Source organism: Chrysochloris asiatica, unplaced genomic scaffold (genome assembly GCF_000296735.1).
Source record: "Chrysochloris asiatica unplaced genomic scaffold, ChrAsi1.0 scaffold00013, whole genome shotgun sequence".
NCBI classification, from domain to species: Eukaryota; Metazoa; Chordata; class Mammalia; order Afrosoricida; family Chrysochloridae; genus Chrysochloris; species Chrysochloris asiatica.
The window spans coordinates 22,439,954-22,454,155 of record NW_006408531.1 but is presented as its reverse complement, the minus strand read 5'-3'; the positions used below and the strand labels follow the sequence as shown (position 1 = coordinate 22,454,155).

Genomic DNA, 14,202 nt, shown 5'->3' with positions numbered 1-14,202 from the left:
ACTGCTGACCTTAAGGTTCACAGCCCGATTCGCAACCACTACGCTACCATAGCAACCCTATGTCTAACAAAATGAATCACTGCCCAGCGCTGTGCCAGCCTCACAACTGTTGCTACACTTGAGCCCATGGCTGTTGCCACTGTGCCAATCTATTACGCTGGGGGTCTTTCTCTTTTTTGCTGACCCTCCAGTTTTACCAAGCAGAATGTCCTTCCCTCCAGGGACTTGTCCTTTCTGACATGTCTGAAGTACGAAAGACAGTCTCACCATTCTGGCTTCTAAGGAGGATTCTGGCTGTACTTCTTCCAACACAAATTGGTTTCTTCTTCTGGCAGTCCATGGTACTTTGAATATTCTCCTCCAACACCACAACTCAAATGCATCAATTGTTCTATGGTCTTCCTTATTCACTGTCCAATTTTCACATGCACGTGAAGTCACTGAAAATATGATGGCTTGGATCAGCTGTACCTTAGTCCTCAAACTGACAGCTTTGCTTAATGCAATATGTTGTTTGATTTCTTGGTTGCTGGTTCCATGAGCGTTGATTGTGGATCCAAACAAAATGAAGTCTTCAACAACTTCAATCTTTTCTCCATTTATCATGATGCTATTTATTGGGGTCCCGTTGTTTTCTTTAGGTGCAATCCATATTGAAGGCATCTTCATCAGTAAGTATTTAAGTCTGCTTCTTCTTCACCTTCTTTCAGATACCACCTTTATATTCCATGTCACAAACTTGCTATTAGCATTTGTAAATCAAAACCACTTTAAGTCACCTGTCATTTCACTTTTGGAGATATAAAACTGCAAAATAGGACTGGCTTTCAGAGAGTATTAATGCCTTGTGCAAGATGATCAAAGTAATGATGTGCCAAAGGGAACTAAACTTCTGTGTGTTTTGTTATTTAAGAAATATGATACATTTTTAATTTTCTTAAAACTCCTGTCCTTACAAATCAAATAGCATTAATGTTTCTCTATAGAAGAGAAAAGGGTATTTTAAGGAAAACTTCCATTATCAATTACTAAAGTGAATCATAAAATTAACATGTGTCACAGGTTCCCTAAAGCGCTCTATGAAGCTGACTAAAATAAACAATGAATTCCCTTGGACTTAACTCTGCTTCTACAATGCCAAGTTTAAGTCGTAGTTTAATGCCAAGCTAGAAGAATTTCAGGTTAATCTCTTATTTACACACCAACAAAATGAAGAGCATTCAGAAATATGAGGTAATGTGTCTGCTATAAATACATTCAAACAGTGCAGGCACAGAGGGGACACACACGAGTACCTAGGAATCACATTACCCAGGTCTGAATTCCATTGCTACGGGTTACTATCTGAACGTCATAGGCAAGTTTCTTAACTTTCCTGCTCCTCAATTTCTCCATGTTTCAAGTGAGAATAACAGCATTTGCTTCACAAGATGTGTTTTTGTAAAGATAAAAATTACTACATGCCAAATTAGCGTGGTTCTGTAGGATCAGCACTGGACTGCTAACACAAAGATAGGCAACTCAAATCTTCCAGTTGCTCCTTGGAAACCCTATACGGGGTGCCTATAAGTGGGAACCTACTCAGCAGCACTTAACAACAACAACAACAACAACAACAAGCACTTACAATAGTGACAGGCTCTATTAAATGTTCAAGCAAGGCTAAATTTTATTATTATATTCATGTTCCACTATTAGTCTAGCTGATTGCCTATCAATTAACGAAGGATTTGCTTATTATTTAATGATTACCATTTGAAAGTAATTACAATTTCTAATGAAACCATCGCATCTTTTTCGATACATTAAATAAAATAGAATAATATCCACTGATGTGATTCAAAGAACTCTACAGATAAATTATAATTTCCTCTTCCTGTGTTAGAATACTGTCTTAGGTCACTTTGCATGCCAATGCTACATATGCTTTAAAGGCAGAAAATTGCTCATGTTAATCATTATCTCAAAGTTTGCAGGAACAAACTGGTCTATTTATAAGTAGATCTGGAGTCAGTGGTACTCTACCAAATGTGTTAAAGGGGACCTGAGGCTTTGCACGGCTAACTAACAGCTCAAAGGTTTCTGCTTGAAGTCTATGAGAGGAAGGACAACGCTTTAGAATAGGCACCCACGTCTAAGTATCAGCTTCCTCAGATGTGGTAATGGTGGTGGTTATGTATCGTGGGATTGGTTCTGACTCACAGCGACCCTGTACAGGGTTTCTGAGGCTATGAATCTTTACGGGAGCAGAAAGCCTCATCTTTCTCCCATGGAACTGCTGGCAGATGTGAGGTAACGATATGAGACAGAGTAGCATAATGCAACCAATTCTGTGTCTGACAACAGTATGTACTCAATGACCATTAGCACTTGTCAGATTTACGATTATTATTGCTTTCACCATCATTATTTGACAGGGAACTTGCTATCTGTCTTGTCTAGATGTGTGCCATTTAGTGAGTCATTCTTATCTACCAGCTTGATTTGTGGCAGGCTCATGTTGTCTTAATGAGAAAATTTCTCAGGGTTTATCAAGAAAAACTGCAAACTTTTCAAGGATTTACATGATCAGTGTAACTAAGTCAGATGGAATCAGTATGTTTTATGAGCTACATTTTTCCTTCAAAACTTGAGTGTCACAGCAGTCTCAAAAATAATTGTCAAGTTAACGTCAAGGAGGAGTCATTTGTGCCTGCTAATAATTCACCATAAAAAGAGCAAACTGTAGCACAAGACTAAGAACAATGATGACAGGGAGGAGGTGAAAGAGGATTCCAGAGAGGGTCCAAGTATATCTCAATAAATTTTTAAAATAATCCTGTATGGTAGATATTGTTATTATCGTCATAAAATGAATGAGAAAAATGAGAAGAGATTGAGTAAAATTTACCCACAGCTACACACCCAGTATGTGGTAAAAGAGGATTAGATTTAAGAGTCCAGAGCAAAACCTTAAAGATAAAGTGCTGTAGGTTAATGCACCAGACTGCAAAGCCATTTGAACTGCAAGGTCGGTGGTTCAAGCTCACCAGCTGCTCCTTGGAAACCCTATACAGGGTTGCTATGGGTCGGAATCGACTCGACAGCACTTGACAACAACAACATGCTTAAGTTAAGACTGCAGTGATTGGAAACAAATGGCAGAAACGAAGATATGTAGATTACACCTGTAAGAATGTCTTTAAAGAAAGATATAAAGGAGACAGAGCACCAACTAAGAGCGGTTAGTGTAAGGAGATCGTCACTTTGTTTTAAAGGAGCAAGACTGAAGGAGGAGAAGCCAAAGGGTGGACCCACTAAGGAGATCATAATTTACAATCATGATGCTATGAGGCATGAAGCAGGGATCAAGACAAGAGGAATGATTATCTTCCCATTTAAATGGGAGAGGAGAGAACAAGGGGATGACGGGGGCTGAAGTTTTACACTAGAGGAAGAAGAAAGGGTGCACAATACCATAAATGCTCATGACGCATAGCATCTAATATTAGTACACCACACAATGAAAGGCATCTGAGGAGAAAGACATGGGTTACAAGAGAACCTCAAAAAGACCCATGAATGTTTGAAATGGGAAAGGGAGTAAAGGAATTGCCTGGCAGCATTGAGGATCTGGCAGATGTTGAAAATAGTGTAAGGAATGGGGGTTATGATCAGAAACTGGCATTTTGGATCACTGTGGGGGTAAACCAAGGACTCCCCCCTAAGACACTTGTTGTTGTTAAGTGCCATTGAGTCGATTCTGACACATAGTGACCCTGTATAGGGTTTCCAAGGAGCAGCTGGTGAGCTTGAACTGCCGACCTTGCAGTTCAAACAGCTTTACAGTCTGGTGCATTAACCCACAGTGCCACACCTAAGACACTAGAGGGTATTAATAGCAATACCAAGTTGTTTTATCTTTAAAATACCTGTAAAAAGTATGATGCTCCACGCACACTTTCCATAACCTTTTAGCTGCCCGGTGCTTTGGCAATTTGAATCCAATGGTGCTCTCAAACTGTTCCAGCTGGAATAAAGCCAGAACACAAATTAGCATATTTTGTTGAATGGAGTTTAACAAAAACCATGGATCCAGATGTCCCTGTAATGTCATGCCTCTTGAAAAAGGTTAAATATTACAATATGTAATTTTGTACAGGCATGCAATGCTATTTTTAATAAAAATATTTTATTTTCTAAAAATGCAAAATATCAATGCAGTTGCTCATATAAACCATTATCTTTCAATGTCCACCAAAATTCATTTCTATTCACTTACCTCATAGTTCATTCAAGAAATATGAAAGTGCCAAGCATTTTCTTATTTTTGTTCCCCGACAGAAGGTTTAGTTGTTTATTTTTAACACTAGGAAATACGAAGGGACTTCAAAAAGTCCATGGAAAAATATAATCAAAAGATAATGTAAAAAAAGTTGTTCTGCCCTAAAGGAGAACACTGGTAAGTGCTGATTAAATGGACCGATGGGGACGTGGTATTGCTTACCTCGGCTGGCCTCACTTTAATGTAGAAGTTGCTGCGTTTATAGGAAATTTTCAAGATTTTCGGCCAAGCAAAACGATTGATTCTGAGTCTGTCTTTGTAAATGAGAAGTCCATTAGCACACACACCCAGCTTGATGTCCACACCCTCGGAGTCCTGCCAAGAATAACCAGTTGACCAGCGTTAGAGCTGTGAAAGTTACATAGTTCCAGGAAGCTGTCTCCCTCAAACTATAACCAGGAATGCCAATTTAACCGGTCTGAATTTAAAATTCAGGGATAGCAAGCAATTTAACGGAAACAGGACACAACACACATCTTCGGTCTATTCTTTACAAGAATCAAACTGATTTGCCAAAGAGTTACTGTAGTATCACTGTGGAGACCAATATTCTTCAAAAGGCATATATATATAAATGAATTTTCAAGCTCTGTTGTAAGAGCTAAAGAGGAAAAAAGGAAACAACTAGATTTAGAGAGCTTGAAGATATGGGAGATAAAATGGGTTTTGCTGGAGTCTAGCCCAGGAGCTCTGGTAGCGTAGTGGTTACGAATCGGGCTGCGAACCTTAAGGTCAGCGGTTCGAAACTACCAGCCGCTCCGCGGGAGAAAGATGAGGCTTTCTACTCCCGTAAAGATTTATACCCTCGGAAACCCTGTACAGGGTCGCTATGGGTCGGACCTGACTCGATGGCACTTAACAACAACAACAACAACAGCCCAGTCCTCAGTGACTGTACCTTGGCTTACTTGAAGGTTCACTGAGTCATTCTGTTTTAGATAAATTTATTTCAGAAGGATTATACTAATAATTCTTCAAAATTATGTCTATAATCTGTAAAGTACCCATCTCGCATTGAAAATTTCTTGTGTAGGATGACAGAGTTGAAATCTCTTCAGTATTTTAGCAGCTTATTAATAACTGAGAGTGTTGATATCCAGTTCTCATTATAACACCCCTTTGGATGGCTTATTTCAAAAGAACGCAGACTACTCTCAAACTTATTAATAATGACTGCTGCCCTAGAGCTTTTCCTTGGAGTAGATGACTGTCTAGAATAACCAGAAGTCTGAAAGACTTTAAAAACAAAATGAATTGTTGGACAAAAGTGGACAACTGTCTCTGAACATTTTAAGTAGTGGTGAAGATCTAACCTGTACAATCTTCAAATTATACAAATTATTAGTTTTCAGGGTAGAACTGAATTTCATTCAAGACATATAAAGAGAAAAATTTAAGACAATTATATTTGTTTTTTTTAAATAATACTAGGTGCCAATTGCCTTATCAGATGTGATAGTTGAACAATTCATGTGCACAAATAAAATGACCACCTCCTCCATTAAAACATTTTATATGCTGTTTTTGTTGCTAAGTGCCACTGAACTGATTACAACTCACAGCTAACCTGTATAGGGTTCCCAAGGAACAGTTGGTGGGTTTGAACCTCCAAACTTCCAGTTATATGTGTATATGTGTATAGTTCAGTTAGTGTGTGTGTGTGTGTGTGTGTATAGTTAGTATAGATATAGATAGATAGACAAGGTGCTTTAGTAATTTTTCTCTGGTAGCCGTAATTCTCTCTAGGAAAAGAATACAAAGCTAATGTGGGGCAGTCACAGGTGTCCAAGCAACCTGGCACCAGATTCAAGTGGTATGTTTGCCAAAAATATAACTGGCATGGTGGCAGGGAACAATACCAAAGATTGCCCAAGACAGCATGTTCTCACCACAAGTAAGGAGGCCACGCTCATTTGAAACACTGAACAAAAGTCCTCTAGTTTAAAGCAATCTTTGGACAGGACACTGAAGCAATTATATTTTAGTATAGAAACATAACCTGGATTCAAACAAATTGGTTTTCACTTGGGGTAGCTCCAGATACTGTTTTAAAATCCTGAGTATCTGTGTGAACAGAAATTGCAGATAAACGGTAGGAAGTAAAAGAGAAAAGTATGTCCTCCATATTTGCCTTCTGCCATCCAGCAATACAGTCAGAAATATAAATTAACATAAAGGCGTGCCCTTCTCAGCCATGCATCCTGCCCCCAAGAAGCTGCCACATATGGGTAGCAACAGAATTCCATGGTCACTGGCTTCTGAAAGGATTCATTTGATGTACAGCTCTGAGCAAAGATCAGAGAGAGAAGAGGGAGAGACGGAGGGAAGGAAGAAGGAAAGGGTATCTAATACCCAGACTCCCTCTTGTGGAATGACATCAGATTGGCTCGGCCCCTCTGACAGGCATGGCTCCACTGGAAACAGCTCACTCCTTGTGTCTTCTGGCAACTACTCTTGGGCCTCAGTCCTTCTTGACCTACAGGGACTGAGATGGGATCATACAGTCCCTGTGGGTTTTCTTGCACCTTTATCTCTTTAGTCAACCCTTCCTCAACTGATTTTCATGTGTGTGCGCCATCTTCTAATTAAGAATACCTAATCTTAAGGCAGTGGAAAACGTATAATGTCAGAAAACAATAAACAACATGAAATTTTCTTTTAAATTGATGTATTCTTTTCAGTAAGCTACAAATATCTTGCTTATCAAATATTTATTACCCAATGAGTCTACAAGATGGTAAACTAAATGAATGAATGACACTTTGAATTAAAAAAAAAAAAAAAAAAGAATCTGCTCTTAACTACAGAGCAAGAGCTCAGGTTAGACTCCTAACAGAGGCATAATTTTATTATCTAAGATTCAACAGTAAAAATAAGAATCTTGAAATCTTACAGTACTGTCAGCTAAGAAGTGTTTTCTAATTTATCAATAAAGTAACCCGATGCAAAGTTACTGTATGATTAAGACAAGCAGAATTTAGAGACAAAGCAGGCTTCTTGTGTGCCAAGTTAGTTCCAACTCATGGTAACCCCGCATAGGGTTTCTGAAGCTCTAAGTTCTTACAGAAGCAAAAGCATCATCTTTCTACCTCAGAGTGGCTGGTGGATTTGAACTGCAATTCTACACCTATTCTTTCCTGCCCCCCTTATTTCTGGTTTCAGCTGCCCAAGCTAGTCCCCATCAGATGAAAAAATAAGATGAAACATCACTCCAGCATTAGATGGTTTCTTTTAGCCTTTAATAGATGACACTAATGAACAAGTACGGCTCTAAACAAGTCACTTTCTGCATTAGTAGTTGTAAAACAAAAAGGTTCAGAGCTTAAATGAAATAGCTCATGTGTAAGTACTTTCAAAAATTAAAGAGGCTACAGCTCCTAGGACTTAAAATGATGCTGGCAAAGATTACTCACTGGAATGGCAAAAAGTTTAAAAGAAATAACTTCATAAAACTATATTAAGAATATAATTAAGTTTTTTACAAAAGTATGAGGACAATGGCTCACAGTTCAAAAGCAAACAAGAAAATGTACCAAAATATTGTTGTTGTTAAGTGCCGTCGAATCCTTTCTGATTCATAACAATCCTTAACAATGCTTATTTCTGCATATAGAGATTTAAGTAATTTTTATATCCTTCTGTTTGTTTCTATTTTATATGATGAACATGAATTTTTGTAGTGAGAAAAAATATTTAATGAGTAAAGGAAATTATTGAACGGAAAAGAAGTGTTTTTGCAAAATGAAGTACTATTAATAACATAAAAGAAAGGAAGAGATTTGGCAGGGGGGAGGGGAGGGTTGGGGGAGGCTTCCTAGAGACAGCTCAAATAATCTAATACCAGTTTCCCATGCTGCAACGTAGAGATTAGCAGTGTCTTTGAAAAACAGCTAACTTACAGGCTTTCTCAGTAAGTTACGGTAACTCTGGCTTTATTTTACAAAGCCAAATCCATCTTTCTACTGTACCTCTTTCTTGTTAACCTCGACTCTCCCCAATATGTGATCATCATAACTGAAATCTATCTTTCTACTGTACCTCTTGTTACCCTCGACTCTCCCCACTATGTGATCATCATAACTGAAATCATGAAGCAGGTGATGTTACCAGCATTCATCCAACCCACCCCTAGCTTCTCCTACTATTTCATTCTTTCTTTTTCCACTTCTCCAATTACAATGAAAGATTTGGACCAGTCTACTTTACCCTCATGAAGTATGAAACATACACACCTACAGGGAGGAGCCCAACTGAAGCACTCCTTCACAGCTCAGAAGTTTTTTGGTAGGTAATCATATTCACGTCACTTTTGCCCTTTGTGGTTGTTAGGCTCTGCTCTCTTCTCTCAAAATAGAGGTGGAGGAGGGGAGCTGGTATTGGCATAGCAGAAGTTGGGGCTCAGCATAAAGAATGAGTAGAAAACAATGGATCAGGAGAAAGTTTGACAGATGAGTTTTAAGACAAGGACATATGAAAAGGTATTACATAAAAAGGTAGAGAAGAACAAAGTTGAGGGAGAACAGGTGGTCCTTATCCCAACCATACACCCCACCAGTAGCGACCAAAGAAATACTACAGAGAACCTCAAGTGAGGTGAATAGCTTGCTCCCAGAAGTGAACTAAGCTATTCAGAAACTGGGGCCCTCTCAAAACTCTAGTCAAGCCTGGAACAATGTCTCTTTCACGGTTACATTTACAATACCTTAGCATGATGCAGGTCAACACCATACATGGAGAGCCTCTTTGCATTTTCTAAGAACTGAGAATCAGCTTGCGCTGGAGATAAGCCCCTAAGAATCAAAAGAAACAAGATTATATTATTGGTAGATGCAAATGTGACCCAAATGGGAACCAGTAAGAAGACTCAACTGCTCATCTCTACCATTTTCTCATGATCTTCAAATTGTTAACTGCAGGGAGTTGTACTTCTACCCTTACTCTATCTTAGCAAGTTAAGTTGTGGCTCTGAAAGGGATCACATTAGAAGATCCTGGATAGAAGTGAAGAAAATGAGAAACAAAACATAAAATCATGAAGAAAAAAACCACAGAGACTGGTGGAACCCTGTGACTATGGTCTTTGGTCAGTTCAAGTCTTCAAGTGAATTCACCGCTGTCGCTCAAATTTTCAGTCAAGCAATAGATAGGTTTATGGGAAGACAGCAACATGTATGATGTATGCACACTATAGAAATGGTCAACCATTTGAGATCACAAGGGCAGAGCCTTTACCTAAGGACAGGCACTTCAGAAGGGTGGGGAAGGGAGGAGGAATGGAAACAAGACCTGGAGGACATGGGGTATGTGATGTTACATCGAGGGGATTGCAATCGAGATGTAAAGAAGTGTAGGATTTCTTTAATGCAAATCTGAATCTCTGCTCTGTAAACCTTCACTTAATTCATATTAGAAAAATAAGAAGCAAAGTACAGAAGTTACCTATGAGTTTTCCCCCCACTGGGGAATAATGAAAAAGAAAGAAAATAAAAAAGGTTTCATTGTTCTAAGATAAATTCTTAGCCCTTATTTTATTTTCCACAAAGACTGATGAAATGAAGATCAGAACGATGGGTATTTGATTTTAAAGATTTGATTGAGGATACATTCTGTCTATTGTTGCATTTATTCATGTAAAATGAAAGTCAATGAATATGGATTGTTTTAAAACTCCTAATTCTTAAAATGTTTCTTTTAAACTATTTTAAACCAAAACTTTATAAAATTTTTGCAATATGACACAATTATAATTTGGTAACTGCTGCTGTTAAGTGCTGCTGAGTCATTTCTGACTCATAATGACCCTGTGTGGGGTTTCCAAGGAGCTGGTGGGTTTGAACTGCTGACCTTGTGGTTCAAACCAACCTTTGCAGTCACTGCTTTATCCCACAGCACCACACCAGGACTCCTATAATTTGGTAGCTCTTATAATTTAATGTAATTTTGTATGAGTTTAAAAACTTGTGTTAGAAAACTCATTATTTCCATACACACCAAAAAGTTTTCCAAGTACAAATAATTTGTATAATTCTTAGCTATACTAACAGGCAAGTGTCCGTGGTTAGGGTAACACCTGTATGCTTCCACTTCTACTCCTATGTCCATCACCACCCACACTTCTCATTCAATCCTGAGGAATTATCATCTTCCCAACTTTCATATCAAGTAGGATAATAAGAAAATAATCAAAAGGCAGAAGAAATACTAAGTAAATGGCAACCCAGTATGTGGGTATGTTTGCCTTGTGTGCGCTTGTGCATGTGCAAACGTGTGTGCCAAGGGACAGGACTGAGGTGAGGAGGAAAAGATGTCATAGGGAAAAGTAAATTTTTATTAAACAAAAACATTTCTTCTCATGAACATGGTTCATAAGGATCAGTACCAGGTGACGCTCCATGAAGAAAAACTGGTTAATCCCATAAACCAAGCTCAGATATCTAACTAGTATATTACATTGCTCTTATTAGTTCCTGGCAAATCATGGTGATCCCATGTACGAAGAGCAGTACTGCTCCATAGGTTTTAAAGAAGGGACTTTTGGGAAGCAGATCATCAGGTCTATCTTCCAAGGTGCCTTGGAGTAGGTAGGAAAGGCCAATCTTTTGGTTAGTACAATGCTAAAAGCAGTTGAGCCATGCAGGGACTCCCGGCAAATGTTATTAGAGGAGCTAATCTATTACAGCCTTTCTCGTTCCAGTCACATGTCAACAGACCTGTGGGTCTTGTGTAGCTCGGCCACCTTCTCTTCCAGTTCCTTTGTCTGGGAGGGGGCAAATTGGAAGTTACTGAGGTCATCATGATCATGTTCTTCTGGGTCATAGTCCCCAAGTTCAGCCTGCAGTGTGTAGGATCCCAAAAGGGCGTGAGTAACAAAAGAGCAGGGCAGGCGGCCTGAGGCAATGTCCTGCCTGAGCTGAAGGCACAAGAAGTATCTGTGAGAAGTAGGAGAGAACACAGAATCCTTGAGTCCTAATGTTTCTTGATAAACAAATATACAAAACACATTCATTCTTAATATCCCACAGCAAAAGTAATCTTCTCTAACAAGATGCCCCATCTTGCTCCTTGGACTAGCAACCTATAGGTTACCTAAAGACACGGAGTCCAGAGGTTAAGAGTCTGGGAAAATTCCAAATTGCTGTTCTGGGAATACCTGGTCAGTTACAACTATTAAAACAAAGAACTCTGTATGAGAAGGTAAATATTCTAATCAGTTCAACTTTGTCTCCCTGGATTTAAAACTGCAATAAAAATTATCATGCCCTTCTGGAAAGTAGCAAAGATTCTTAAACTAAAAAGTGACTGCAGAGTCCTAAGCATTTGCGAGAAAAGTCAAGGAAACCCATGCTTTATTCTCTCTACCTTTTCAATACTAATTTCTTCTTTTCCTGAGACATCTGGAACAACTGTAAGTAATCTCACCTTTTAAAAGGCCTCCCCTTCCCTTGCCCACTTAGCTTCCACTGAGCTAACTCAGTACAGTAGAAAAGGCCTGGGCTACAGATTGTCTCTACGTGACCTTGAGCAAGTTAATGTACTTGTGTAAGAGCAATTACTCACCTGGAAAATGGGGAGAGTTCTACCTCCCTCTGAAGGTAAGGATAAAATTCAATTATATAAATAAAATACTTGGTATGGTACTACCTAGAAATCAATAACAGGCTTCTATATTATTATTTCTATCATTATTAGCCAATAATTGGTATTGTTGTTAGATGCCATCGATTTGATTCTGACTCATTGTGACCCTGTATAGGGTTTCCAAGGTGGTAATCTTTAAGAGACCAGAAAGCCTCATCTTTGTCCCATGGAGCAGCAAGTGGGCTTGAACTTCCAGCCTTGTGGTTAGTAGTCCAGTGCTTATCCTACAGTGCTATCAGCACTCCATTAGCCAATACTAGTTACTATTATTATTCAATGCTCCAAGTGACTTACTTTATACCGTTATAAAAGCATTTATATTTTCCTCTTCCTGGTAAAACCATAAATAATATGTTATTTATATTTCATGCAGATGTTTCAGTTTTGCTAGCTACTCCTTTTGTACTATTTTAAAACCTAATCGCTACTCTTGAATGTAATCACTTGTTAAGATTACCACTGATCTCCTCCCAACTATAAGTTAAGTGCCTTCCCTCTTGAGAATGTCTTAAAGGCTGCCATTCCCATTGGCAGCTGGCCACCTTCTTCTTGTTGCCTAGCCTACGTTTCAGAGCCTTTTGCTCCCTACCCCTTCACATTCAACGGGGAGCACTGGCCTCCAGACTTCCTTGTTGGGCCAGAGGACACATCCCAGCATATGGTTTCAGACATCACCTGGTTCACTCAACCCTGGATCACAACTGAAATCAAAGCAGGTAGGGCGGGGGCTCTCCTTATCATCAATGTAGTCCCACAATTAACACAATACTTACCACAAGAAAAATACTCAATGATTTTCTGAGGGGTGAAAGGCTCCTTACTATCACTGGTTTTAAATACTATTTGGGTATTTTTATGCATTGCAAGGAGCTCTTGTTTATAAAGAGATTAAACATGTTACCAGAATAGACCAGTCCCTGAAAAATGACCATCATGCTTGGTATAGTAGAGAACATATGCTGGACAAAGCAGAGTAGGAAGACCCTCAATGAGATACTGTCAGATGCTGTAACAATAGGCCCAAACATAGGAACAATTGCCAGGACGGCAAAGGACCAGCCAGTGTTCTGTTCTCCTGTACATGGGCTCGTTATGAGTCAGACATGACTCGATGGCAACTAACAACATGTTCCTTCACACCCTCCCCCCAGAACAAAATGAGCATTTATTTTATTTTAGACAACTATGTTTTAACTACAATTTCAGGTTGTTCTCAAGTTCTCAAAGTATAATTAGATAACAGTGTTAGTTCTCCAACACTTTTAAGGCCTACTACAAAGGTTCAGTCTCTTACTAAAAATCTTTTCACATTGGTACTTTCTTTGTTTGCCAAAGCCTTATTCTAATACTCTAAAAATGTCAAACTAAAACTGCAAGTGCGCCCACATTTCCCAACTCTATCTTCTTCACACACCATTACTCTTCAAACATTACTGTGAATAGTGTTAATGCTCTGCTCAAATCCTACCACACCTTCTAAATGTTCACTCAAGTCTTGGAGAACACGTTAATCACGACATTTAGGCTGGCAGGCCACAAGTACAGGCAGGTGGTTGGTCTCAGGCTGCACCACTGAGGCTTTTAGTTACTCCAGATTACATAACTCCTCCCACCACAGACAAGACAAGGTAACTGTCTAAGCCTTGCTTAAAAGAAAAGGGGGGCGGGGGCTGGAGAAGAAACACCAAAGAACTTACTGATATTATTAGGCTACAATCATCAAACAATTATATATAATCCCCCAAACAAATAACTACACAGAGGGGTATGTGTACAGAGAGGGCGTTTCTCAAAGTCCCAATTACATCCTTTGTTCAAAAGCACTCCTGTGGTGAAGTTCTGTATCCTTTGTATGCCAACCCGTCAGGTTTCATGCTCCAAACTGCTCACTGTGCAGTTACAAAAGCTACGATTTATTATTTACTAGTGGAAGTTAATTCAATCAGAGCTTAACCAGTATCCCTATTCAGTAACAAGTACCAAAAGTAAACTAAAGACCTGCCACTTTCCTGATCTTAGAAAACAATATTCATTATTCATAGCTTAGGCATGGATACCATGCACTCTTTAAGCACGTTAAGACAGCTACACAAATTGATGTCCAACAGAAACTCGCCTAGGAGAGAGCCTCAAAGCCACAGGAGCCACAGATATGCAGAATCTTTTACTAAATACCCTCTAGTTTTCGGAAAGTACTTAGACCATATAGATAATATTTATTTACAAATATATATATATATA

At 38.9% G+C, this 14,202-nt stretch overlaps 1 protein-coding gene across 3 annotated transcripts in view; it reads right to left on the bottom strand.

Annotated features, from left to right (window-relative positions):
- The window catches only part of EPB41L2 (erythrocyte membrane protein band 4.1-like 2), a 124,357-nt gene that overhangs the window by 42,190 nt on the left and 67,965 nt on the right, over positions 1-14,202 (bottom strand). For all 3 annotated transcript variants that reach the window (XM_006834669.1, XM_006834667.1, XM_006834668.1), the window contains exons 6-9: positions 11,034-11,252; positions 9,027-9,114; positions 4,487-4,639; positions 3,912-4,009 (exon numbers count right to left, since the gene is read on the bottom strand). In XM_006834669.1, coding sequence (XP_006834732.1) covers positions 3,912-4,009; positions 4,487-4,639; positions 9,027-9,114; positions 11,034-11,252 — 558 coding nt within the window. The remainder of the gene's footprint in view (positions 1-3,911; positions 4,010-4,486; positions 4,640-9,026; positions 9,115-11,033; positions 11,253-14,202) is intronic.